The sequence below is a fragment of the Dipodomys ordii genome, unplaced genomic scaffold (assembly GCF_000151885.1).
Source record: "Dipodomys ordii isolate 6190 unplaced genomic scaffold, Dord_2.0 Scaffold5, whole genome shotgun sequence".
NCBI lineage: Eukaryota > Metazoa > Chordata > Mammalia > Rodentia > Heteromyidae > Dipodomys > Dipodomys ordii.
The window spans coordinates 7,176,819-7,204,562 of NW_012267221.1; the positions used below are offsets into that span (position 1 = coordinate 7,176,819).

The following is a 27,744-nucleotide window of genomic DNA, read 5'->3' on the forward strand; positions in this document are numbered from 1 at the left end:
CAGGTATTCAATGCTATGTATTGCTGCACTACACCAAGGAAACTGTACTACATCAAGGAAACTGCCTTAAAAGAAAAAAATACAGTTGGGTGCTGGTGGCTCATGCCTATAATCCTATCTACTCAGGAGGTTGAGCTTTAAGGATTGTGGTTCAAAGCTAGCAGGCAGGAAAGTCCATGAGACTCTTATCTCCAATAAACCACAAGAAAACTGAAAGTGACCTTGTGGCTCAAGTGGGAGAATGCTTGCCTTGAGATGAAGAGCTCAGGTTCACTGCTCAGGCCCAGAGTTCAAACCCCACAACCGAAAAAGATAAAAAAGAAAAAAAAATATTCTAGACAAATTCCTCTTCTTTACAACATGTTGATTTGGAATTAAGTACAATCTTTGATGGATCAGAGGGTTATACCTTATAAAATGCTTTCTGAAAAAAAAATTAGATTGAGATTTGAAACATGTGCAAGACAGTTGTATTGGGAAAATCCCAGGGCCTGGGCTCAAGCAAGATAGGCTTCCAATTGTAGCTGTGTCGAAACAGAATGGTACATGGTGTCCTCTCAGTACCTTGGTCTGCAGAATGAAAGTATAATACAAGGTTATAGTAATGACTGCAATCAGAGCACCCAGCACAATGATGAGCAAGAAGAATTAACCCAAGTAGTTATAATATAATAATTATACTTGCTAGCATTTATTGATGATTATTGTTTAAATTCTCTTAGACGCTTTATTTAAATTATATTATTTAAAAATAAGCCCCAGTAAATGCCATTAAAACAACAACAAAAAAACCCTCTGATACAGGGTTTTTCTTTTATCCCAGAAATAGTGAAGAAACTGACATGTAGAAACATTATGTGCATTGCTTATGAGTTACAGATCTAGTTAACCATTGGAAGTCAAGACTCACATGTTAGTTTCAACAGTAAAGTTCACTTTTTTTGTTATCATTGGAAGGAGAAGCTGGCTTATTTTATTCATTCAGAATGTTTTTTTTAATTGAATAAGAGTTTGAGCTGAATCCTAAGCTATATGTAGAGAACACAAAGCAAATGAAGACAACCCTTTACTTTTAAGCTACTCTATTAAAATGAGGAAATGGCAAGAAACAACCAAACAGGTGAAGAAAACTGGTAGAAATACAGGATGGCCTACATGAGCGAAATGGTTGATAAGAACTGTTGCTATAAGAACAAATAAAATCTTCAACTTCATGAGATACATTTTGTCCTTTCTGGGACACTAACATAGTGTCATTTTCTACTTTAAAATCAAGCTTTAAAGAAATCCAACCTAGCATGTTTCTATGGAAACCCAAGGGCAAATTCACCAAGCATTTACTCAATTCAAATTTGTGTTGTCAAGTATACATAATTTGAGATGGACATATTGATAATAAGTTTGCGCTTAACTGTTAATGGAAAATACACATTTGTTTAAGCATTTTCATTTCTTGCTGTCATTACCACTATTGAAAGAAATGTCAAAAGCTACCTTTCTACATATATGAGGTTATTTTCTCTTCTGATAGACTCACAAAATTATATCAAGTGCCCAAGCTACTTGTCATCTGAACAACAAATCATTCACAGTATATTCATATGTACTTCTCCTTAATTTACTGTGAAACTGTTAGGTCCTAAACATTTGTATACATTCTTAAGCTTTTTAAAATAAAAGGTCTATGTATTAAATATTGTTATATATTGGTAAATAGAAATATTCATCTTACTACTTTGTCTGTTGTATTGGAGTTTGTAGTGACGTATAGGCTATTCAATTTCTCCATCATATATCAACAAATTAATCATCAGTAAATTTAGTGATAGCTGTATCTAAAATCTTGTTTGTTTATATCTTGCTCAGATAATTGAAATATTACTTGCCCCAGCTTGTGAGTTACAAGCAGTTTCCAATGGGAAGTTAGAAGCTGTGCAATTGCTTTGAACTAAACCTTTAAGTAACTTAATGAAGCATGTGGCATTTAGACTCAGTAAGCAGATCATATTGGAATAAAGAGGTTGAGCTCCTTCCAGCATTAAATTCTCCTTTAAATAGCCCTTTAACTTATGTAGATTTAACATGCCAGGTTCTGATCTTGTGAATATAAAAACTAATTCTGATACAAGATGAAAAATAACATTCTATAATGAATATCTTAGTGTAGGCTTTATTTTGGCTATGATTGATTAGCTTTCTGAAAAATTATTATGCTGCTATTTGGAACAAAGTAGTATCAGAGGGCAAGGGGAAGGAGAAGAATATTGTTGGAGCCAAGTGACTTAATTCTTGGTGCTTACAGTTTGCTTATGCATGCTTTCTGAAGATGCTTTGACATTTATCTATGCATTTTGTATCATGTATTTGACCTCAGTATTTCCTTGTCCACTTAACATTATATAACCATAGCAACTAGTTAATGTCCTTATATATATAGTATTGTATTTTGTAAATAATTTAGAAGAGTGAGTTTAAATAACTAAAAATAGCTATCTAGTCTATAAAGCTGCTATGCTGCAGGGATTAAGGATAAAATCAGTTAGGGACAAGCACAGAAGCTAAAATGCTTAAAGGCTCACATCCTCCATGGTAATCACATTTATTTATAGGTTCACCGTGTTCCTGACCTTCTAATAGGCTAACCAGTATGAAATCCTCATTTTTATACACAAATCTAGCATTCTTTCAGCCCATGATTTTATTTCTAAGCTTCTGGGGACCCAGCAGCTAATTTTAATCCTAGGATAAATGTGTATACACATCTATGAGCAAAATATGCCATTTTTCATCAGTTGTTAACCTTGAAGACTGCTGAGTGGATAACTAGACTATGAAAACTGAGCTTTGAAAACATACTTCCTGTTTTTGAATTGATTCTAATTTTATAACTGAAGTGTGTATTGACGCCAACAACTATAACAAAACACAGAGCAGGGTTGTTTTTTTTTGTTACTAAATTATCTAATAAATAACATTTTTGGTGCTATTGTTATCTACTTAAATCAATGATATTGTTCATTTTTCTGGTTTGTATTTTTTATGAAGGAAGTTAAAATTTTCTATAACATCAACTTTAAAATTCTGCAATCATTAATCATGTCTTTCTGAATTATTGTCAGGTTGTATATGTTTAATATGTTTCTTCTGTTTTTGGTAATCAGCTTTATAGGCTTAAATGAATTAGAGCAATCATATTATGGAAAATGAATTTGCAACTGTAGAATTCCTTACAAGTGTACTTATTTCCTTCTTTAAAATGAAACTCAATGGGATTGACCTGTGTTAAATAATAATTTAGGGGATAATAAATTTTATAGATAATAAGTTATATAGATAATTATTTATATAGATATAGTTATATAGGATGTACACTTAGAGTAATTAAAGTTTTTAAAATATTTGCGCTTACATGGCCTTGTCTTTAAATGTATTTTACATAAGTTTTTGAAAGGTAAACACTGGTATTACCTGGGAACTAAACAACTTTCTTTAAGAATTAGAGAAGGCTCTGATATTTGCTTTTACAATCCAACAGAGGAAGCAAAAACACAATCCAACAGAGGAAGCAAAAACATATTATAGAAATGATTTTTTTAAAAACCTTACAATGATGTTGTTACTGAGAAGAAAAATGTGGAAAATGCTTTTTGATTTCCAGTGTCAAAACACAATAGAAAAAAAAAACTTTTTGGCCAAGTGCTGGTGGCTCACGCCTGTAATCCTAGCTACTCAGGAGGCTGAAATCTGAGGATCAAGGTTCAAAGATAGCCGGAGCAGGAAAGTCGGTGAGACGCTTATCTCCAATAAACCACTAGAAAACCAGAAGTGGCGCTGTGGCTCAAGTGGTGTAGAGCTCTCCTTGAGCTGAAGAGCTGAGGGATAGTGCCCAATGTTCAAGCCCCATGATCGACAAAACAAAACAAAACAAAACAAAAATACTCTTGGTAATTGAGAATTATCTCCAACAAATAATAGATTATTTGTAAACAAAAATATCTCACAACCAATTAAAGTTGAAACTATCTTGGCCTTATGCATTTAAAGCTGTATTAGATGTAGACAATGAGTAACAAGAATATAGAATTTCTAAACTGCCTATCCTCATCTATTGTGATTCTCCCATTTAGGTTAAATGTACGTTGACTTCCTGTATTATACCCTCTTTACATCTGTGCATTCTAAAATACATGTCTTATTTTATGTACAGAGACTACAGAATCACATGACATGACTAGGTACAAAATGCCAAAACTAACACAGGTTTTCTCATCAAAATTAGTCTACTCTGAAATTCTAGAAAATGTTCTCAACAGTGATACGGTGTTTAATTTCCTTGAATTCCCCATTCTAAAGAAAGAACAGTAGCAAATCAATGCATTAAAAAAAAGAACAACAAAAAAAAGTTAACAACTTTGGCAAGAAAGTAATACACATGTCAAGGAAATTCTCACAAAGTGAAAAAATTAACATCTAAAACTTCTGAATACCCTGCAAACTATGAATTCTCAAAACTCACTAATTAAAAGTTCTTTTCAGAAAATAAACCTCAAATTGACTGGACAGGGACAAACAGGGCAAAGAAAATGAGGGATTCAGATCTAAAGCTGAGATCAACAGAGCCAAGAGATCTTAAAAATATATTTTTTCATGAAATTGTCCCCTGATTAAACTTTCCCACTTATAAGATCAGGAAAATTGGTGCTATGTGAAAGAAATAGATGAAAATAATAATACAAAATAATTAATGTTGTGAGGCTACGGACAATAAGGAGTAAAACATCTCTGTAAATAATATTAACAGACTAAAAATTTCCATTGACAGAATAGAGGAAAATGGTAATCTAATTATTCAAAAGAAACTGAAGCAAATGCCCTAGATTACATAATATAGAAAAAAAATGTAAGTTAAATTCAGTCAAACTCTGAAATGAGATCCTAGAATGTAAAATTTTAAAATAAAGAATAAAAAACTCAAATTAATAATGAAAAACTTTATCTTTTTCTTTCTTTCTTTCCTTTTTCTTTTACTCTCTTTCTTTCTTTTCCTTTTTTCTTTCTTTCTCTCCCTTCCTTCCTTCCTTCCTTTCTCTTTCTTTCTTTCTTTCTTTCTTTCTTCTTTCCTTCCTTCCTTCCTTCCTTCCTTCCTTTCTTGCTTTCTTGCTTTCTTTCTTCCTTTCTTCCCTCCTTTCTTTCTTTCTTGTCATGGGGCTTGAACATGGTTGCTGGTCACTGTCCCTGAACTTTCTTGTTCAAGGCTAGCACACTACCACTTTGAGTCATAGCTACACTTCCAGTTTTCTGGTGGTTAGTTGGAGATCAGAATCTCACAGACTTTCAGACCTAGGCTGGCTTTAAACCATGATCTTCCCATCTTAGCCTTCTGAGTAGCTAGGATTTCAGGCATAAGCTATTGGCACCCAGCAATAATGAAAATTTTATGGAAAAATAGTATACCTACATCATAAAGAGTTTACTAGAGAAAAATAATTTATTTTTAAATAAAGAAGATATTTAAATTGAATTATTTGATCAAAAGTAACATATAGAGAATAATCAACAAGATTAAAAATTTTATTTCCTAAATAGGAAAATACAATGAAGCAAATTTATCGTTTATTACTCTAGTTCAGGGAAACTTTGTGAAAATAACATTGAAAGTACATTATAATATGAAGTATTACTTATCTAAATGAGTAATATATAATAAAATATCAAGATATATTATGGTGAAAGCTACTGTCTAAAAGGAAATGCACTCTTTGCCTGACTTATGTAACTGCAACTCCTCTGCTTTTAGCATTTTCAAAACAAACTAACAAACAAAAAAAAACTATTAGACTCCAAGGAATTAAAGTTATCTTACTTTTGAAAATAAAAAGGGAACAAACCCCAGATTATCACCAGAGTTGTCAAAAGTGATCCTTTTTGCTGGAAATAAATTAGCAGCACTTTATAAATACTCGAAGAAAAGTATTGTGAGCAAGGACTTCTGATCTTCCAAACTGATTTTCAACCTGAAAGGCTAGAGATGCCTGTCAACACAACAGAATTCATAGGTAATGTTAATCATTTGCTTATTTTCCATGTCCAAACTTTGCACATTTCTTAAATTCTTTTCTCCTTGATAGGTCTTATCTAAATCAACTGAAAATCTTATAGCTTTACAAATTTTAAATTTGACCTCTCCTTTCCCATCAGTATTCTTTTATTCCAAACAATAACGCTGTCTTGCTGGCCATAATAGACTCTCATTAATGTCTAATCTGTTCTCTGCATTCTAGCTGGAATAAGCTATTATTATAGCATGCTAACATTCCAAAACTTCTGATTCTTTACATTTCTTAGTCTTGAATATCTCTTCAGACTGCCCACTTGCTTTTTCCTTTCCAGCCCCTTCATTAGCCTATCATTTTAGTTATCTCCAACTAGATGGCTTGCTCAGCTAGTCTTCTGCCTGGAATGCTTTTCCATATATGGAAATATTGCTGATCTCTTATTTGCATATCTTTCCAAGTGTTGAACTTATAATAAGGTGGTCTTATTTGGGTTCCCTTTTCAATATGGCAGCAATTCCTTGTTTTGTATACTTTCCCTGCATTTTTAAGAATTCTTGATTGTCTAACATTATTACAGATTTATTTGTTGCCCTATGTCCTTCTTAAGTGTTAATTCCATCATGAGATAACATATTCTATTTGTTTAAGACCAAATACGGCTGACCATAAACTATTCATTCATTTACTCAATAATGCTGCTTGATTGAGTTAATGAAATCATATTACAGATTGAAATAATACTAAAAATTTGTGCATTATACAAAATTGATCAATAATAGTTTGTTATATAATACAACATATTTGAGCAGTCTTCTTTTTTTTCCCACAGTCCTGAGTCTTAAACTCAGGTCCCGGGCACTGTCTCTGATTCTTTTGCTCAAGGCTAGCACTCTACCCCTTTGAGCCACAGCACCACTTCAAGCTTTTCTATATATGTGATGCTGAGAAAATGAACCCAGAAGTTCATACATGCTGGGCAAACATGCAATAGCTCAGCCAAATCCTCAGTCCTGAGCAGCCTTCTTAAATTCTTAATTTATTATAGAAGTAATGTTGTGCATCTATCTAATGTTCCTTTAAAATGTTACTATCAGATTAATACTACTGGCATCAATACAGTTTGAGATTTCTGTTGTTCAGCAAATATGCAAAGTCTTACAAACAACTCAATATACATACATATGTACCACTTAGAAAAAATTAATACTACTGACATCAATACAGTTTGAGATTTCTGTTGTTCAGCAAATATGCAAAATCCTACGAACAACCCTCTCTCTTTCTCTCTCTCTATATATACATGTAAATACCACTTAGAAAAAAGTTCCTCTTATGAAGTTAAGAGAAGTTAACATGTAGATTTAAAAATTATTTAGCCCAGTGTTATGTAAACTGACCCAATTAGATATAACACACACAGATCTATAAACTACATAAATCTGTTGACTACTACAATCCTAAAAACTGTCCAGATGATTGTCCGGAAAATTTTTATTCTAAACCATCCCATCCAATCTAAATCAGATTTAGTATATATTTGAGCACTATACCACCCATCTGTGTTTTGCTTTGTTTTTGAGGGGCAGGGGGTGATGGGCAGGGATGGTAAGGGGAAATAAAGGAGGAGGCAACGATGCTTGATAAGAAATGTACTCATTACTTTACTCATGTAATTGTAACCCCTCTGTACAATATTTTCACAATAAAAAATTTATTAATAAAAAAAGAAAACCTAAATACTTTTCCTGAAAATACTTACTGTGTGTTCTGTCTTTTCTAATTGATTGATGCTGAGATTTCTTGATGACAGAAATATGACTATGCTCTAAATTCTAGGCCTCTAGAACAGGTCTTGGTCATGCTGTGCAGCTGTCTCTTGTTTTCACCAAGTGTGAAGTTTGACCTCCATTTTACTCATTTCCTCATTGGTGGCTCAAAAGAAATCATACCATTTTGCCCAGTGCCAGAAACCAGTACTTGACCATTAGGTTCTGAACCACAGGAAAAATGAATTGTATAAACCTCATCCATCTGATCATGTAACCTTCTTCCTTATTAAAAAGCATAGATAGCTAGAAATAGACAAATAATTTTACTGAATGAACTTTAAAATATGCCTGTCTTAATATAGGGTCAGAAATAACAAATTTCAAAAGCAAAGTAGACAAATAAAAATATTTGTTTGGGCTGGGAAGGTGGCTTAGTGGTAGAGCGCTTGCCTTTCATACATGAGGCCCTGGGTTTGATTCCTCAGCACCACATAAGCAAAAGGAAAAAAGCCGGAGGTGGCACTGTGGCTCAAGTGGTAGAGTGCTAGCCTTGAGCTGAAGAGCTGAGGGACAGCGCCCAGGCCCAGAATTCAGGCCCCACAACCGGACCCCCCCATTATATATATATATATATATATATATTTGTTTGGGACTGAGATGATGCAAAACATTCCATTTATAAGATACCTGTTCGTCCTCCTCTTCCTCCTTCCCCTTCCCTCATCTCCTCCATCCTGTCTTCCCTTTTCGCACATTCTTGAGTTAATAATGTTGGCATTTTTCAGGCAAATAAATGGCTTTTAAAACTATATTTGGCTCAAAATACGTATTAACTTTACGATAATTATGGAACTAACACAGTATGTTATTGTAAACCAATAACCTCTTGTCTGCAGTTTAACAATTTCATCTTGCTTTGAGGAATTTGTAATATGAAATTCCATTTAGCTTTATGACAGCTTTTTGTAAGGTCAAGCACTTCCAATTAAGTTTAGTATTAGGAAGAAAGAAGATGCCTGAATATGCCTTAGTCACAGAAGTAAACAAAGTAATTCATCTTTGTTAATATGCAAAATGCAACATGCAGTAATAAAGCAATCTAAAATAGAAATTTGAGTATTATAGCCAGTTAGTTTTATTTTCTGGAGCACTGTAGATACATTCAAGGATAGACTATGGTTATTTCAGTTGATTTTAAAAACTCCCTTAATGTTTAGAAGGATTCAAGAAGAATTCATCTTTTATAGCATATGAACATTTTCTTCTTCTCTGATACTACATTGTAAACAAGGAATAACTTTTGATTCTAATTCCAAAGCTATTGCAGTTCAATTTTACTATAGAAGTTTAGAAACATACTTAAGACTAGGACCAGACAGATAAGGAAAATTAATATTTAAAGCAACATATTCTTGGTAAAATTTCATTCACAAACTTGTATTATTTAGTTAACTGTCTATAATATCAAAAAGATGTTGACTTACTGACTTACGTTTTACCCTTCCTTTGTTGATATGTGTGTTCCCTTTAGATAAGGAATGTTGAAACCAATCAATGTTTAGACAACATGGGCCGCAAGGAAAATGAAAAAGTGGGAATATTCAACTGCCATGGCATGGGAGGAAATCAGGTAAGCATTTAACTTTCTCTTGAAAAAATCAGCTTCTTACTTAAGGGGAAAACATTATTATGACTATGTAAGCCATCACTCATCTGCTATGAATAATAACATCTTAATAAATGAACATGTATACAAATCAAAAGCTAATCTGGCTATTTTATTGTCCAAATATTATTAATTGATTGATTGATTGATACTAGGGCTGAAACTCATCCTTTGCCAAGCAGACACTCCATTACTTCTTTTCCTCCAGCTCTATATAATTGTCCAAGTGTTTTACGAGAGCACTGCAAAATCAAATCAAAAAGACACAAATGTCACCCAGGCTCCAGTTAATGAAGACAGGAAAATACATTAGATGCAATTCATTTTATCATAATGAAAAAGGAGGAATGTAATCTGTTATGAACTGAACAAAATAGTTTCAAAAAATGCAATGTTTGTGCAATAGTTATTGTTTTATTTTTTTGTTAGATTTTACACATATCACAATTTCTAGACCCCTTTCCATTCCAGTAAATTATTTAAATGTCTGAATCAGCACTGAAGTCTTCTAACAGCTCTAGAATCATGTTTCTATGTGACAATGCAGTTGCAAGCAGAAACATGAGAGTATCACAAGGATTCTGTGCTATCTAGAAGCACTGGCAAGTTGCTCTTTGAGGGCCACCTAGAGGCTGCTTGTTGGTGGAGTCATCTTGCAATCATGGCGGCGGGTAGACTTTTTGAATTTTGAGAGGTAGAATTTGAAATTCCTGGGGACTTTAATAACAGAACAGAAATAGCTGATCTTCTGAAGACATGGTATTTGCAAATTTGTTAGCAACAAAGCACTGAGTTCTCCCCCACCACCTTGCCACCAGAGTTATTCTACCCAGCACATGTCAACAGTCTATTATAGGAATACATGTTAATTCTGGAACTTTCAAACAAGAAAATGACCTTGTTGAATTTTATCCTATGGGGACTGTATGACTCAATGAACATAAAAAGGAGTTTTTCCGTCTAAATGAAAAAAAAAATTAAAAAATCCTAAATCATGTCTCAGCCTAAATGATTTCTGATGAATTCATCTGGAAAATGCAAAAGCTTAACTATCAGAATACTAACTTGTATGGAGGTTTAATTTTCTTGTGCAATAGAACTCTGAAAATAGTTGTACAATGACATTTGTTTATATTTTACATCTTTCATTTAAAAAGAAATAAACATAAATTTTATATCTTTCTCTTCTCTAATCATTAAATTACTTTTATCATCAGCTGGTCAGAAAAGGACTATGAAAAAGCTGCTCTCGTGTACACATCCAAAAAGAAAAGATAATTAGTATAGAGAAAAACTATTAAGTATATTCCTCTATGGTAGTTACAAATAGGTTACTTGAGCACCCTATTTATGAAAAGAAAAAAAAAGGACTGAGCTAAATGACAATGGCTCACACCTATAAGCCTAGCTACTCAGGAGGATGAGATCCGAGGATCTGGGTTTGAGGCCAGCCTGGGGAAGGAAAGTCCATGAGACCCTAATCTCCAGTTGACTATCACAAAAAGCCAGAAGAAGAGCCAAAAAGCTCTGGAACAGCATCAAGATAGAGTTCAAGCTCAGGACCCACATGCATACACAAAGGAAGAAAAGAAAGGAAAGCAGGAAGGCAAGAAGGAAGGAAGGAAGGAAGGAAGGAAGGAAGGAAGGAAGGAGGGAGGGAGAGAAAGAGGGAGGGAGAAGGAAGGACGGAGAGGGAGGGAGGAAAGAAAGGAAAATACAAAGATCTAAGTAGTTTACCTCACACATGGCTGCTTTGTAAGTCTCTTATTACAGGTGTTGAGAGATCACTCAAAAATGAATTTATAATCTCATAACCTATCAAAGTGACTATGAGGGGAAAACAATTAACCATCTACAACACTACTAGCTATGCCATTTGCCTTGAAGAAGCTCTTCAGTTTGATGCAATACCATTTATTCAGTCTTTCTTTGATATGTTGTGATTCTGAATGCCAAAGAAACATAGGTTACATGGTTTTCCTCATTTCTGGTAGTTGAAATGTGCCTATAAATCAGTAAGTAAATACCGTATATGGTAAAAGACCAAAAGTACACTGGGACAATTTAAATTATACAAGTTTTTAGACAGTCCACAGTTAGATCAAAGGAGGGTATTCATAGGAGCAGACCAGAAAAGCTAAATAGCTAGGTTCATAGGATCATATAATATTTTACAAAATGAACTACAAGAAAGGAAAAATGTTTTTGTTGTAGTTGTTGCTGTATTTGTTGTTATCCTTTCCTTTTGTCTTGTTTGTTAGTTTATTTGTCTTTGGGAAGGGTAAGGATGGCACAGAAAAGGTTGGACAAAAGGTGAAAAAATACAGCAATGGTACTCACTAGACACTTTGGAAAATGAACTATACAACTTGTGTGGGGGAGGGAGGGAAAAACTGGGAGAGTAAAGGAAGAGGTGACATGGTCCCAAAAGAAATGTACTAATTAGCTGACTTATGCAACTGTAACCTCTCTGTATATCACCTCCACAATAACAATAAAATATTTTTTCAACTGTAATACTTCCTTCAGTGTTGTTTAGCTAATAACAACATGATGCTTGTCTTGTTAGTCTATATCATATCATGAAAAAGCTATACCATTGCATAAAATCCTATTCCTGTGATTTCTGCTTTGTTTCAATTCAATATTTCTAAACTAATTAATATAAAGGGTCTTGGTTAAATTTTTGTCTTTCTCAGTTTACAAAAGAATAGATTTTGGAGTTTTATTCTCAGACTAACCCTTTATATTTTTATTGCTATCCTTTTATGTTGCCATGGCAACAACATCTATTTGGATACTTATCTAGATTTGAATTTTTGCAAGTAGCCCCCAGCCCATAGACACATTCAAACTCTCCCATTTGCTTTTGTGCAAGTCCTAAAAATGCTAACATCAGTTTTGATTCATATGCATTTCTAAAAGAAAACACTTCTAAAGTCAAACACTTGTTGACAAGTGTATTTTATCTGTTTCTCTTTAGGTGGTAGTCTTTGCCTCTTATGTCCTTAGAGGCATTAGGAGAAACATTTCAGTATTTCAATACTTCTTTTAAATATTTTCCTTAAAACTCAAATATCGACAAGTACAACGTTGAACTGATAGAATGTTCCCCCTGTGGAAATACTGCAAAAACAAGCCAGCAATAGGGACTTGTTACTAAATCTGACACTTGATCATCCTGGAATTCTTTTTTTAAAACCCTATAACATGCTCTGTTTCAAACAATAATAATAGGTGGTACTGGTAGGTCATGCCTGTAAAATCCTAGCTGCTCAGAAGGCTAAGATCTGAAGATTGTGGTTCAAAGCCAGTCCAGGCAGGATAGACCGTAAAACTGTTATCTCCAATTAACCACAAGAAGCCAAAAGTGGAACGGTAGTGGTAGCACACTAGCCTTGAATACAAAAATTTAGAAACAACCTTTCTTCGTTTTGTTGTGTTTCTGGGTCTCCTTGGCCTGTGCCAATGAGACCTAGGGTTTCTCCTATTCCATGCTGTAATGTTTTCAGGGTGTCTGCTTTGACTCCGAGGTCTTTGATCCATTTGGAATTGATTCTGCTGCAAGGTAATATATAAGGATCTAGCTTTAGTTTTCTACATGTAGTTAACCAATTTTGCCAGCACCATTTACTGAAGATGCTGTCTTTCTTCCTTTCTATGTTTTTGTAGCTCCCTTATCGAATAGTAGATGGCTACAGGTCTGTGGGTTCATTTCTGGGTTTTCAATTCCAGTCCATTGGTCCTGAGGTCTGTTCTTGTGCCAGTACCAAGTTGTTTTGATTACTATGTCTTTGTAGTAGAGTTTGAAATTTGGGATTGATATTCCTCCAGCACTGTTAAGAAAGGCTGGACAAATGGGATTGCATGAAATTGCAGAGCTCCTGCATAACAAAGGACATAGCTAGCAAGATCAATACAAAGCCCCCAGATTGGGAGAAGATCTTTATTAGCCATACAATGGACAAGGGTCTCATATCTAAAATATACCTGGAACTCAAAAAATTAAATCTCCCAACAACAAATCCTCAAAGAAACAACTGCCCAATAAATAAGTGGGCTAAAGACTTAAAGAGAAACTTCTCTGACGAAGAAAGAAGGATGGCCAATAGACACTTGAAGAAATGTTCAACCTCTCTAGCCATAAAAGAAATTCAAATCAAAGCAACACTGAGATACCACCTCACCCCAGTTAGAATGGTTATAATTGACCCATTGCAACAATGAGATGTACAAGTTGTTATGTCGAAAAACGAACTTTACAACTTTGGTGGAGGGGCTGGGAGGATTGGGTGGGAGGAAGGGGGGAATATGGGAAGGGATAGGAAGGGGAAACAAATAAAATAAAACAAAAATAGAACTCTAATAACAACAGATGCTGGAGAGGATGTGGACAGAAAGGAATCTTACTGCATTGTTGGTGGAAGGGTAAACTTGTTCAACCACGTTGAAAAGTAGTTTGGATGTTCCTCAAAAGACTCCACATAGAGCTCCCCTAAGACCCAGCAATCCCATGTTTGGGCATTTACCCAAGTGATCGCAAACAAGACCACACTAAAGCTACCAGCACAACTATGTTTATTGCAGCATTATTTACTATAGCTAAGATATGGAATCAACCCACATGCCCCTCAGTAGATGAATGGATCAAGAAAATGTGGTATATATACACAAAGGAATTCTATGCCTCCATCAGAAAGAATGACATTGCCCCATTTGTTAGGAAATGGAAAGACTTGGAAAAAATTCTATTAAGTGAAGTAAGCCAGGTCCAAAGAAACATAGGTCCCATTGTGTCTCTTATTTGCAATAACTCGAATATGTCTGAGACAAGCAGAAAAGTTCAGATAATATGATTTTAGGTGAAATGAACCTCAAGATAAGGATTCAACTGGTTTTTCTTTCTTGGTATTTCTTCTAACATATTTATAAGATATTTCTTTGTTGCTTTGTATGTCCCTCCCCCTCAGGATAACCCCTGCTTTTACTGTATTTGATGTAGTTATAATTTGTGGAGGGGAAGGAGAAAAACAAATTGTTTAATAGGGATACATGTGGACTCATCACAACAATGAGATGTACAAGTCATTATGTCGAAAAATGAACTTTACAACTTTGGGGGGGGATGGAAGGGCAGGGATGGTAAGGGGGAAGAAAGGAGGAGGCAACTATGCTTGATAAGAAATGTTCTTATTACCTTGCTCATGTAATTGTAACCCCTTTGTATGGTATTTTCTCAATAAAAATACTTATTATAATTTTAAAAATTTAGATAGCACCTAGGCACGGATTCAGGCCTCACGAGCAGCACACATGCACACACTCATACACATTTCTATTTTTTCTTGAAATACTTTGTTTTCCTTGGTAACTTTATATGGAGCATTCAATTCTTCCAAAAGAACTAGAACAAAAGGAAACTGCCATAAATTTTGACAAGTGGAAAAAACTTAAATGTTGCTGATAGGCACTATATTATTAGAAGTGATTGAATGAACTTCTCTATTTCTGCAGAGGACATAAATTCCTGGAAGTAGTTCTTCATGTGTTCATCCCCCTCCTCAACCACTCCATGGACTCTGGAATATATTACTAATTAAGTACTTTCCATTTTGATAGGCATCCAAATTCACCTTGACATTAAACTGATTTTTATTTTCTTCTCTGTTAACAGTCATCTAAATTTGATTCCTTACATACATAGATTTCACTCCTAATATAATATTGGCCACCAAATTCTGAGGCTTGTAAGTAAAAATGTTTCTCATCTCATATTAGATTCTCTTTATATCAAATATCTCTTACATGTTCTTTCATCTGTTTGGTTAAAATACCTATCAACCAGGCACAGGTGGCCACACCTATAGTCCTAGCTTCTCAGGAGACTGAGATCTGAGGCTCTAAGGCAGGAATGTAGGAATGTCCAAGAGATTCTTATCTCCAATTAACCACAGAAAACTGAAAGTGACACTGAGATTCCAAGTGGTAGAGTGCTAGCCTTGAATGAAAAAGCTCAGAGATAGAGGCCAGGCCCTGAGTTCAACCCCCACAACCAATAACCTAAACAAAACAAAAAAAAAACAACCCCTCCTCAAAAAAACAAAACAAAACAAAAACTTATCATCCATGACTATGTCCAATTCTATAGCATGGTTATATCATGCACAACTATATCTCTCATACTGTATTACACCCAAAATTTCCAATAATTTACTACCCAAAGAATAGAATCCAAACTTATTGATATCATATACAAAACTCAAAATTTTATAACCATCAGACTTGCCAGCTTTATGTAACTTGATATTCCTTGTGCAAAATACTTATGTGCAATAATTTCCCATTCTCTGCATGGCCTAAGCATTTTAAAATCTTTTTTTTTTTTGGTAGTCATGGGGCCTGAACTCTGGGCCTAGGCACTGTCCCTCAGCTCTTCAGCTCAAGACTAGCGATCTACCACTTGAGCCACAGCTCTACTTCTGCATTTTCAAATCTCTCCCACTCTTTTCCAATTGGGTTATTATTTCCATCCTGCTGTACTTCCATACTTGCAATAATTCCTATTCTGTGAGCTATTCTTTTGCTAGCAGATTTTCTACTTTGCACAGGACATTTCCAATTGATAAACCATAATTTATTTGATATTCCATTATCTAATACACAAGATTATTCTCAAATTTTTAGTTATCTAGAGAAAGCTCAATATCTTTATGCTTGAAATCTGGTAAATATCCATATTGATTCTTTAAGAACTAAGCAATAAATCATCTTGTGAAATTGAAAGCTTTATATTACAAGTTTTTACTACTTAGACACAAAATGTCCCTCCTCTTTATAAAGTTTCATAGTTTTATAGAAACACTGGCTGGAACAAGGAAGGCCATCATGATATATACTCCCTTAATGATTTCCTGTTTGATTCTCTAAATGAATTTTACCCTAGCTTTACTGGGGATGAATTCAATAAAAACTTTGGTTGCTTAGTAGAACACATGAAGGGGAGAAGCCAGTTTAAAGTCAGTTAGATTTGAAAAGTTATTTCTATTTACTTTATGTACATTGATTGCCAATTACAGTCCCTAGGCTGGTAATCACAGTAGCCAGTCCTAACTTTATTTTTCTTTTCAGCTCTGGTAGTACTATGGTATTGTACATTTTGCTCAAATTGTATTTGTAGCAGGATCAATTTTATGTTGTTTAAAACATTTTTCTAATGTGTCTGTGCATGAAACAAACTTAAAAATTTAAAGTTAGCATTTAAGAAATTAAAATTGCAAATTTCTAAATCATAGTTTTACTTATTTTTTGACTGGGTTAAAATCTTCTGTCATGTACAGACCTTGTATCATGAATGTTGCAAATATTTTTCTGACTTGGACAATTTGTTTAGAATATATTTTATATAAAAACTTATAGCGAGCTTTGACATTCCACTCAATGATTTCTGTGTGCTTTATCTTTTTGATACGGAAATATCATTCATATTTTTAAACAGTACTTTTAAGTAGTATCTATACCATCCTAAAGACAGAATGTCAAAATTCGTCATTTTCAGTCTTACTGGACATATACTGTATCTTTTCAAGTAGGAGCACAAATTTTAACTTAAGTGTGCATAAAATATCTTTACAAATTAGATTATGATAGTATATATTAAATAAACATTTTACCTTGAAATCAGCTATTAATATAAAGATTATAAAAATGTCATAATGTGTTCCTTATTGAATTGAAACACCTCTTTAGTCAAAAAGGAAACAAAGCAACCTCTATACACATTATAGTTCTTACTTCTAAATTCAAACAAATAAACTAATGCAAAAAAATTCATATTTTAGAAAATGCATTTGTAATGTTTTCTTTCCCGGAGGCACTCATTTTGAAAGAGCTAAAATGTACATGGAAACATTTCATGTAATTTATTACAGTGAATGAAACAGCCATTTTTCAAGGTAGCAAGCCTAGGGAAACTTATGCTAGACATTTATTTAAACCCTGTTTCCTGGAAGATAAAGAAGAGATCATCCAGGTAGCAACTCTATTTTTATAGAAATTTCTTTTCCTCATCTAAAATTTTATTATTTATACCTAAGAAGAATCTAACTTTATGACAGATATATTAAAAATTCTAAGAGTAAACAGAGTTTCTCTTTTCAGAAGCACTCCTAGAGAAAGCTTATTTTAGTAATGCATTTCAATGCATCCACAGATTGTAATGAATACATTCATTCAACAGATACATATTTATTTGAAAGTTTGAATTTTTATAAGTGCTATAATTACTGAGAAGCTATTTCAACAGTAATTTGTTCCCCTTTTAAGAAGTTTGTGCAGTGGAATTAAAACTTACCAGAGATTTCAAAAGTCAATTTGCAAGTAAAATTAAATGGCCTATGAGGACAGAGGACTATCTACCATTCATTGAATGTTTAAATGAATTGGATATATGCAAGCCAGAAGCAAGGAGGCTTATCATACTTTGTATTTAAGTAGGAAATTTTCCACAAACCTTTTCATCCAGTGGATAACAGGAAGAACTCTGATCTTTGTTGGCTTATGCCCCAAGCAGTAGATCCAACATATACTAGGGTGGATCCTGGCACTGGTGACTCGTACATGTAACCCTAGGCAGGAGCCTGAGATCTGAGAGTTGAGGCTCAAAACCAGCCTGAGGAAGAAAGTCTGTGAGACTGTTATCTCCAATTAACATCTCCCTCAAAAAAAAAAAAAAAAACCAACCTGGAAGTGGCTGAAGTGAGAGTACTAGCCCTGAACAAACAAAACAAAGCTCACCAGTAGAGCCAGGCCTTGAGTTAAACCCCAGGAATGGCACCAAAAAACAAAAAGAAAAAGACATAGAAAAAGATAAAAATATACTAAAAGATAAAAATATACTTCAGTATGCACATCTTAGGTTGGGATACTCTGTCAACTGAGTGAATAGTAAACACCAGAAATACATTGCTCACAGTTTTAGAAGCTGAGAATTCCAAGATCTAGATTCCAGTAGGCTCATCATCTGATGTAATGTGAGCTCATTCTCTGGTTCATGGATTTAAAACTTTGGTCATGTCTTTACAGGAACCAACTAACTTTCTATAGTCTCTCTCTCTCTCTCTCTCTCTCTCTCTCTCTCTCTCTCTCTCACTCTCTCCCCCTACCCCCTCTCTCACTTAAATGTTCCTGGACTTGAACTCTGAGCCTGGTGCTGTCCCTGAGCCTCTTTGTGCTCAAGGCTAGTGCTTTACCACTGAGGCCACAGCACCACTTTTTGCTTTTATTTTTTGGAATAGCTTATTGGATTCTAGAATCTCAGGAACTTCCCTGCCCTGCCTCTCACAGTGGCATGAACCACTGGTGCCCAGCTCTATAGTCCCTCTCTTTAAAAAACAACAACAACAACATAATTTTATTGTCAAGGTGATGTACAGAAGGGTTAAAGTTACATACATAAGTGAGTCCATTTCTTGTCAAACACTGTTACCCACTCCCTCATTTTTCTCCCACTTTCCCTTCCCCCAAAATGCTGCCCCCCCAAGTTGTAAAGGTCATTTCCAACATGTTGTCTTGTGCATATCACTGTTGCATTGGTTCATCCTTTGTCCTTTATTGTTCCCCTTCCCTCCACTAATTCAGATAAACATATATACAATACAAAGGGTATCAAAATCAAATACAGTGACAACAGGGAATAAAGCATAGGGGAATTTTTTTTAAATGGACCATAAAAGAAATAATTTCACATAGTACATTACAAACAACAATAAGAAAAACCTCCTGTTTCTATAACTTTAAGTTCATTTCATTACATCTTTTAAGGTCATGGGTACATAGCTATTGAACTATTGTGATCCTCTTCTAGGACTATCTTAGACATATACTACTTACTAAAAATGAGGGAAACCATGGAGTCTATGCTTCTTTGGGTCTGGCTTACTTCATTACAGAAAGGAATAGGAGAAAGATGGGTTCCTTGGAACAGGTAAAACTTTTTCTAATTGTGAAAATAACATATAGAGGGGTTTAAATTACATAGGCAAGATAATGAATACATTTCTTATCAATCATTGTTGCCTCCTCCTTTGTTTGCCATTCCCATCTCTTCCCATCTCCCCCCACAGTCCCCTCCCACCATGCCCGCCAAAGTTGTAAAATACGTTTTTTGACATAACAACTTGTACATCTCATTGTTGCAATGGGTCCACCTGTATCCCTATTTAAACGATTTGTTTTTTCCCTTACCCTTCACAAATTACACCTGTTTCTTTGGGCCTGGCTTACTTCACTTAATAGAATTTTTTCCAAGTCTGTCCATTTCCTAACAAATGAGGCAATGTCATTCTTTCTGATGGAGGCATAGAATTCCATTGTGTATATATACCACATTTTCTTGATCCATTCATCTACTGAGGGACATCTAGGTTGCTCCATATCTTAGTTATGGTAAATAATGCTGCAGTAAACATAGTTGTGCTGGTAGCTTTAGTATGGTCTTGTTTGTGATCATTTGGGTAAATGTCCAAAAGTGGGATTGCTAGGTATAGGGGAGCTCTATGTGGAGTCTTTTGAAGAACCTCCATACTACTTTCCAAAGTGGTTGAGCACGTTTACACTCCTACCAACAATGCAATAGGGTTCCCTTCTGTCCACATCCCCTCCAGCATCTGTTGTTATTGGAGTTCTTGATTATAGCCATTCTAACTGGGGTGAGGTGGTATCTCAGTGTTGTTTTGATTTGCTAGAGAGGTTGAGCATTTCTTCTTGTGTCTATTGGCCATCCTTCTTTCCTCTTCAGAGAAGTTTCTCTTTAAGTCTTTAGCACACTTATTTACTGGGCTGTTGTTTCTTTGAGGATTTGTTGTTGTGGGATTTAATTTTTTTTTTCCGGTCATGGAGCTTGAACTCTGGGCCTGGGTGCTGTCCCTCAGCTCTTCAGCTCAAGGTGAGCACTCTACCACTTGAGCTACAGCGCCACTTCTGGTTTTCTGGTGGTTTATTGGACATAGGAATCTCACGGTCTTTCCTGCCCAGGCTGGCTTTGAACCATGATCCTCAGATCTCAGCCTCCTGCGTAGCTAGGATTACAGGCATAAGCCACCAGTGCCCCGTTGAGGATTTAATTTTTTTGAGATCCAGGTATATTTTAGATATGAGACCCTTATCGGTTGTATGGCTAGTGAAGATCTTCTCCCAATCCCTGGGCTTTCTATTAATCTTGCTAGCTATGTCATTTGTCATGCAGAAGCTCTGCAATTTCATGCTATCCCATTTGTCCAACCTTTCTTTGATTTGTTGTGTTTCCAGGTCTCTCTAAAGAATGTTTCAGCCAGTGCCAAGGAGACCTTGGATGCTCCTAGTCCATCCTGTAATGTTTCCATTGTGTCTGCTTTGACTCCGAGGTCTTTGATCCATTTGAAGTTGATTTTTGTACAGGGTGATATATAAAGTTCTAGGTTTAGTTTTCTTCAAGTGATTAACCAATTTTGCCAACACCATTTACTGAAGAGGCTATCTTTCTTCAATTCTATTGTTTTAGTTCTCTTATTGAAGATTAGATGGCTATAGGTCTGTAGGTTCATTTCTGGGTTTTAATTCTATTCCATTGGTCCTGAGGTCTGTTCTTGTGCCAGTACCAAGCTGTTTTGATTACTATGTCTTTGTAGTAGAGTTTGAAATTTGGTATTGACATTCTTCCAGCACTGTTTTCTCTGTTAAAGATTGTTTTTTCTATTCGGGGTCTTTTATTGTTCCATATGAATTTTTGGATTGCCTCTTTTATTTCCTTGAAGAATGAGGTTAGAATATTGATAGGTATTGCATTGAATTTGTAGATAGCCTTGGGAAGTATTGCCATTTTCATAATGTTGATCCTTCCAATCCAGGAGCATGGCAGGTTTTCCCACTTTCTAAGTTCTGTTTTGATTTCCTTTTTCAGGTTTTAAAGTTTTCATCATAGAGGTCCTTCACTTCTTTGGTTAAGTTAATTCCTAGGTATTCTATTTTTTGTGAGGCTATTACAAATGGAGTTGCTTTCCTGATTTCAGCCACACTTTTCTCATTGTTGGCATATAGAAAAGTCATTGATTCTTGAGATTTAATTTTACACCCAGCTACTTTGCCAATGTTTTGACTCAGCTTGAGTAATTTGGGAGTGGAGTCTATGGGATTCTTAAAATACAAGATCATATTATCTGTAAAGAGGGAGAGTTTTACTTCATCTTTCCCTATTTGGGTCCCTTTTATGATTTCATCTTGTCTTATTGCTGTAGCTAGGCATTCTAATACTAGATTGAAGAGAAGTTCAGACAGTGGACTCTTTGAAAAAATTAACAAAATTGAAAGATCCTTACCAAATCTTATCAGAAAAAGAAGAAAACACACACAAATAAATAAACTCAGAGATGAGAATGGAAACATCACCACAGAAACAAGCAAGATTCAAAACATTATAAAGGAATACTTCTCAAACCTTTATGTTAATAAGTTTGAGAACTTGACAGAAATGGACCTTTTCCTAGCAAATATCAACATGCTGAAACTAAAACAAGATGAGTTAAACCATCTTAACAGTCCCATATCAAGCATTGAAACAGAAACAGCAATAAGAGACCTCCCATCTAAGAAAAGCCCAGGACCAGATGATTTTACAATGGAATTCTACAAGGCCTTCAAAGCAGAGCTCACACAAATACTCCTCCAACTGTTCAGTGAAATTGAAAGAGAAAGTTCATTACAAAACTCATTCTATGAAGCCATCATAACCCTCATCCCAAAACCAGGCAGGGACTCTTCAAAGAAAGAGAACTATAGACCCATTTCTTTGATGAACATTGTTGTAAAACTTCTCACCAAATTTTGGCCAATTGACTTCAACAATTCATCCAAAAAATCATACGCCATGATCAAACAGGATTCATTTCAGGGATGGAAAGCTGGTTCAATATATGCAAATCTATTAATATAATTCATCACATCAACAAGAGCAAGGATAAGAACCACATGGTTATCTCAACAGATGGAGAAAAAGCATTTGACAAGATCCAACACCCCTTTATGATGAAGGTTCTGGAAAATATTAGGAATCCAAGGAACATTCTTCAATACAGTAAAGGCTGTATTTGACAAACCCACAGCCATTATACTCAATGGTGAAAAACTAAAGACATTTCCTCTTAATTCAGGAAAGTTTCTTAATAAAGACCGAGAGACACAACAAATCAAAGAAAGGTTGGACAAATGGGATTGCATGAAACTGCAGAGCTTCTGCATGGCAAAGGACATATCTAACAAGATTAATATAAAGCTCACAGATTGGGAGATCTTAATTAGCCATACAAAAGGCAAGTGCCTCATATCTAAATATATACTTAGAACTCCAAAAATTAAAGCTCCCAAAACAAATCCCCAAAGCAAACAACCACCCCATTAATAAATGGGCTAAAGACCTAAACGGAGACTTCTCTGAAGAAGAAATAAAAATGGCCAATGGACACATGAAAAAATGCTCAACATCCCTGGCCATAAAAGAAATGCAAATCAAAACAATATTGAGATTCCACCTCAACCAATTAGAAGGTCTATCAGCAAGAAATCTAATAACAGCTGCTGGGAGTGTAAAATTGTTCAGCAACTCTGGAAAGCAGTATGGAAGTTCTTCAAAAGACTAAATACAGGCTCACCTATGACCCAGCAATCCCACTTCTGGGTATTTATCCAAATGACCACAAATAAGGTCATACTAAAGCTATCAACACAACCATGTTCATTGCAGCATTATTTACCATAGCTTAGATATAGAACAAGCACAGATGCCCCTCAGTAGTTGAATGGATCAAGAAAATGTGGTATATGTATATACACACTGTAATTATATGCTTCCATCAGAAAGAATGACATTGTCCCATTTGTAAAGAAATGGAAAGACCTGGAAAGAATCTACAGTTTCTTTTATAAGCAAATTTGCTCCATTCAGGAGATCTGCTCCCTTATGACCTAATCATTTCCCAAATTTCAATTTTCTAATCTTGTTACATTGAGAGTGTATTTCATCACATCAATTAAAGAGCTGGCCATACATATTGAATTGATGGTAATTCAAACTTGCCTCAATTATTCATTCAAGATATGTCTTGTTATCCTAGAGTATATACATTATAGATAGTATATGACATTATTTGAGAAAAATATCTCATAAGAATAAACATTTCATGTTGATCAGGCTGTTCAGGCTTCCTGAGATATCCATTTTTAAGTCCTTTAAACTAAAATTCATTTTCTTCCAGGAGGACTTGTTAACCTGGATTAATTAGACATCAACAAAGCCTTAGGACAGGTGATTGTGTCAATGAGTCTATCCTACCTATCATACCACTACCATTCTGGGTTCTTCACATTACACTTTCCCAAGAAACTGATCCACTTAAATTTATATAAATGGAAATTTCAATTTATTATCTATTCCTAGCCTTCTATTCATTGTTCTAAACTGATGAAATTAACATTTCGACTTGAATGAGAAAATTTATCTTTAAAATCAATGTTTTTTATGCTTTCTTCATAGTTTGTACAAAGACTTTTAGTCCTGCAAGCATTCTATTCATTCATCTTTTATTTTTTCTCGTATTTTATTGCTCCCTCTCCTTACTAAAATAGTAAAGCTTACAAATTCATTCTGCTAATGTTGTATATATTTTTTCTCTTCTCTACATTAATTATTGTACTTTCAAAGTCTGGACTTTGATTTCCTCACAATTGATGTACTACAATAGTTTTCAATGTAGTTTCTTCATAGCTACAACCTGTCTTCATCTCTAAACTACACCTATTTGGTGATGAGCTAATTATTTCTCTTAAGAAAATCACTCCTGTTTGAGAAAACATATGTGCAAACAAACAGGTAAAAAAAATCTTTGAAGATTTCCCAGTTACTTCAAGATAAGTTAGTAGTATTTACTGTCAAAGTTCTGCACTTTCTGATCCTTACTTCTCCTTGTCATTTTAATCTCTTATTCCATACAAATATACAGTCTTTACTGCACCATCTATATTGACTCTGACTACACATTGTAAATGATGTTTTGTCATAACCTTCTATATTTTTCTAATCCAAATCCTATCCCAATAGTTGCTGTCTAGAACCACCCTCTTTTTAATCTAGTGTTGTAATTTCTGCTGTTTAATTTAAATATATTGCCTTCTTTTGAACATACAGTACTAAAAATACTCCTCATTTACTTATTCATATACTATTTCTAAATTTTTCTTAATCTCATCCTATATGTTGTCATTCAATTAGGTATGTATATATGCATCTAAGTAAGTAGGTGTGTGTATGTACGCTCGTCTTGTCTATACAAACTAATTTTAATCACTTCTTGAAAGGAAAAGTCAACTTAATCCTTTAAAAAAGTGTTACCCCCCCAAAAAATAAAAAGTATTACCAATAGAAATAGCTTATTCAAAGAGTAAATAATACAGAGAATTGAACGGAACTTCAGATCATCATGTTAAGTAAAATAAGAGAGACTCAGAAAGACAGATATTGTATGCTTTTCATTAGCAGAATCTAGATTTTAACAACAGATATGAATATAGATGAGGAAAGAAATGGGACCATCAGGAAAGAAAAAGGCAGAAAAAAGAGGGTAGAGTAATAATGAATATAATAGAGTTCATTATACATAATTAGAAGAGTTGTTTAGGAATTTATTATCATAGATACAGCTTCATGTGGGAAACAGTGAAAGTGTCTCAATGGATATGCTTGGGCATGCTGCTATGATTAGAACTTGTGATGATTAACTAACCTGACCAAAACGTCTCTTAAGATGTGATTATGGTAGGAATCTTGAGATGGAGAGATTACCCTGATCACCTAGTAAGCACTAAGTGTGATCATGTGCATCTTTGTTAGAAGGAAATTGGGGCAGAGGAAGATCTGATGCACTCAGAAGGGAAAACAATGTGGCCATCATGGAGACAGAGCTAGGAGTGATGTGACATTCAACTAGGCATGGTTAAGAATCACGTGACATTACGAGAAGCAAGGAAGATTTCTGTTTAGAGCCTCACCAGAGGCAATGTTTCCTGCTTGTACCTTGATTTCCACCTAGTCAAATTGATTTTGAATTTCTGACCTTTGGAAATGTGAGTGAATATATTTCTAGTTGTTTTAAGCTATAATTCTATAGTAATTGTTTTAACAACCATAGGAAATTAATGTAGGCATTCACAAACACTTCATAAATAACTGAATTCACTGCTCATAAACAATTCACACCTTTGAAAAGAGGTCTAAGACCATAAGCCATTCTCATAGAGGCACATTATTTCATCTTGTCACTTCAAGAAATGAGGTGAATAGGCCAGGCACAGTGGCATACACATACCATCTCAATTGTTCAGGAAGTGAAGGTACTTGAATCACTGCTTTCAAATAGCTTCGGCCAAAAGCACTGGAACCTGTTTGAAAAAAAAAACAATAAAATCAAGATGGAATCTGGGAGAAAGGCTTAAGTAGTTTGTCTAGTAAACAGGAGCCTTGAGTTTATGCATCACTATCACAAGAAAAAAATGTTAATAAGCAGGAAGGTTCTAAATGATACTTGTTCCTAAAGATATTTTACTCATAGCATGTTTGTTTTTGGAGGTTTTATATTGATTTTCCCTATTCTTGTTCCTGTTTCAGTCATCATAAAATTCTATATGAACAAAAAGAAAGAAATGAACCCCAAGATAAGGACTCAAATGTTTTTCTTTTCTTTCTTGCGATGATTGTGGCTAACATATTTATAAGACATTTCTTTGTTGCTTTGTATGTCCCTCCTCCACGGTATAACCTCTGTTTTCACTGTATTTGATGTTGATATAATTTGTGGAGAGGAAGGGATAAAACAAATAATTTAAATAGGGATACAGGTGGGACCATTGTAACAATGAGATGTACAAGATGAAAACAAATTTACAACTTTGTTGGGGGTGGAGGGGAAGGGAGGGAGAGATGGGAAAAGATGGGAAGGAGAAACAAAGGAGGAGGCAACAATGCTTGATAAGAAATGTACTCATTACATTGCTCATGTAATTGTAACACCTCTGTACAGTATTTTAAAAATAAAGAAAAAAAGTATAAAATAAACAAAATTCTAAATAATGGTCTCTTCAGTTAATTGTTAATATGGTCTACAAAGGATTGTTTAGAAATCATTGAGAATGAGCAAATAGTCAACTTTTTAAAGAAAATAATATTATTAATTATACAACAGGAACATCTCTATAAGCCTAGAATTAATTAAAAACTGTATTCCCTGCAATTTGTGATCAGATTCTATCCATTTTTGCCTAATCAAGAGGGTTTTCTGTCTTAAACATGGGAAAATCTATTCAACCTTCAATTTTTCTGATCAGAGTTACTCAATTTGTGAGATTGTTTTCTGCAACATTTCCTTAAAAATCAGCATTAGAACATGTCGTTTTCAAGATTTATCTTTTCTTTTAAATATTAGAAAGCCTAGATATTTGTCTCTATATAATGGCACTTGACACCTACCACCACAAATATCTTAAAAAAACAGGAAGAAAGAAAGAAAGAGAGAAAAGGAAGGAAAGAAGGAGGGAAGGAAGGAGAGAAGGAAAGAAGGAAGGCAGGGAAAGAATGAAATGTCAAATTTACATGGAACAGCCATATAACTAAGTCATACTTTGATTTACTTTCTAGCTATAAATTAGCTATATGCTTCCTTATGTAAATAAATAACATAGAACAAGCCATTAATCTATAAAGTTCAAATATTCCTGAGATAACTATAATTTCTACCGTGATTCTTGATGAAGGAGGGCAGTTCAGGGAAAGGACTGTGGAAGCATTGAGAAATATGACCATATTGAACTTGGAGGAATAGACAGTCTTTAACAAGACCTTGAGTAAATGGTGAGGAAGCTATGATGTGTATGTGCCCATGAAAGGACAAAAGAAATATTCTCTTGATTAATTAGTTCTGTGAACATCATCATCATCATCATCATCATCATCATCATCATCACCCCATGCTTCAAGGAGCCTAAAGTTAAATTATGTTTCATTTCTTTTTTTTTTTTGCATGGCAGCTTTTTTTTTTTATTTGTGAACATACTGTACAGAGGAGTTACAATTACATGGGCAGATAATGCATACATTTCTTACCAAGCATTGCAGCCTCCTCCTTTGGTTTACCCTTCACATCCCTTCCCAGCCTCCCCCCTCCCCCCCAATCCCAAC

At 34.6% G+C, this 27,744-nt stretch overlaps 1 protein-coding gene across 2 annotated transcripts in view; it reads left to right on the forward strand.

Annotated features, from left to right (window-relative positions):
* Galnt13 (polypeptide N-acetylgalactosaminyltransferase 13) overlaps positions 1 to 27,744 on the forward strand; it is a 490,025-nt gene that overhangs the window by 426,203 nt on the left and 36,078 nt on the right. For both annotated transcript variants that reach the window (XM_013028124.1, XM_013028115.1), the window contains one exon: positions 9,357 to 9,455. In XM_013028124.1, the coding sequence (XP_012883578.1) occupies positions 9,357 to 9,455 (99 nt within the window). The remainder of the gene's footprint in view (positions 1 to 9,356; positions 9,456 to 27,744) is intronic.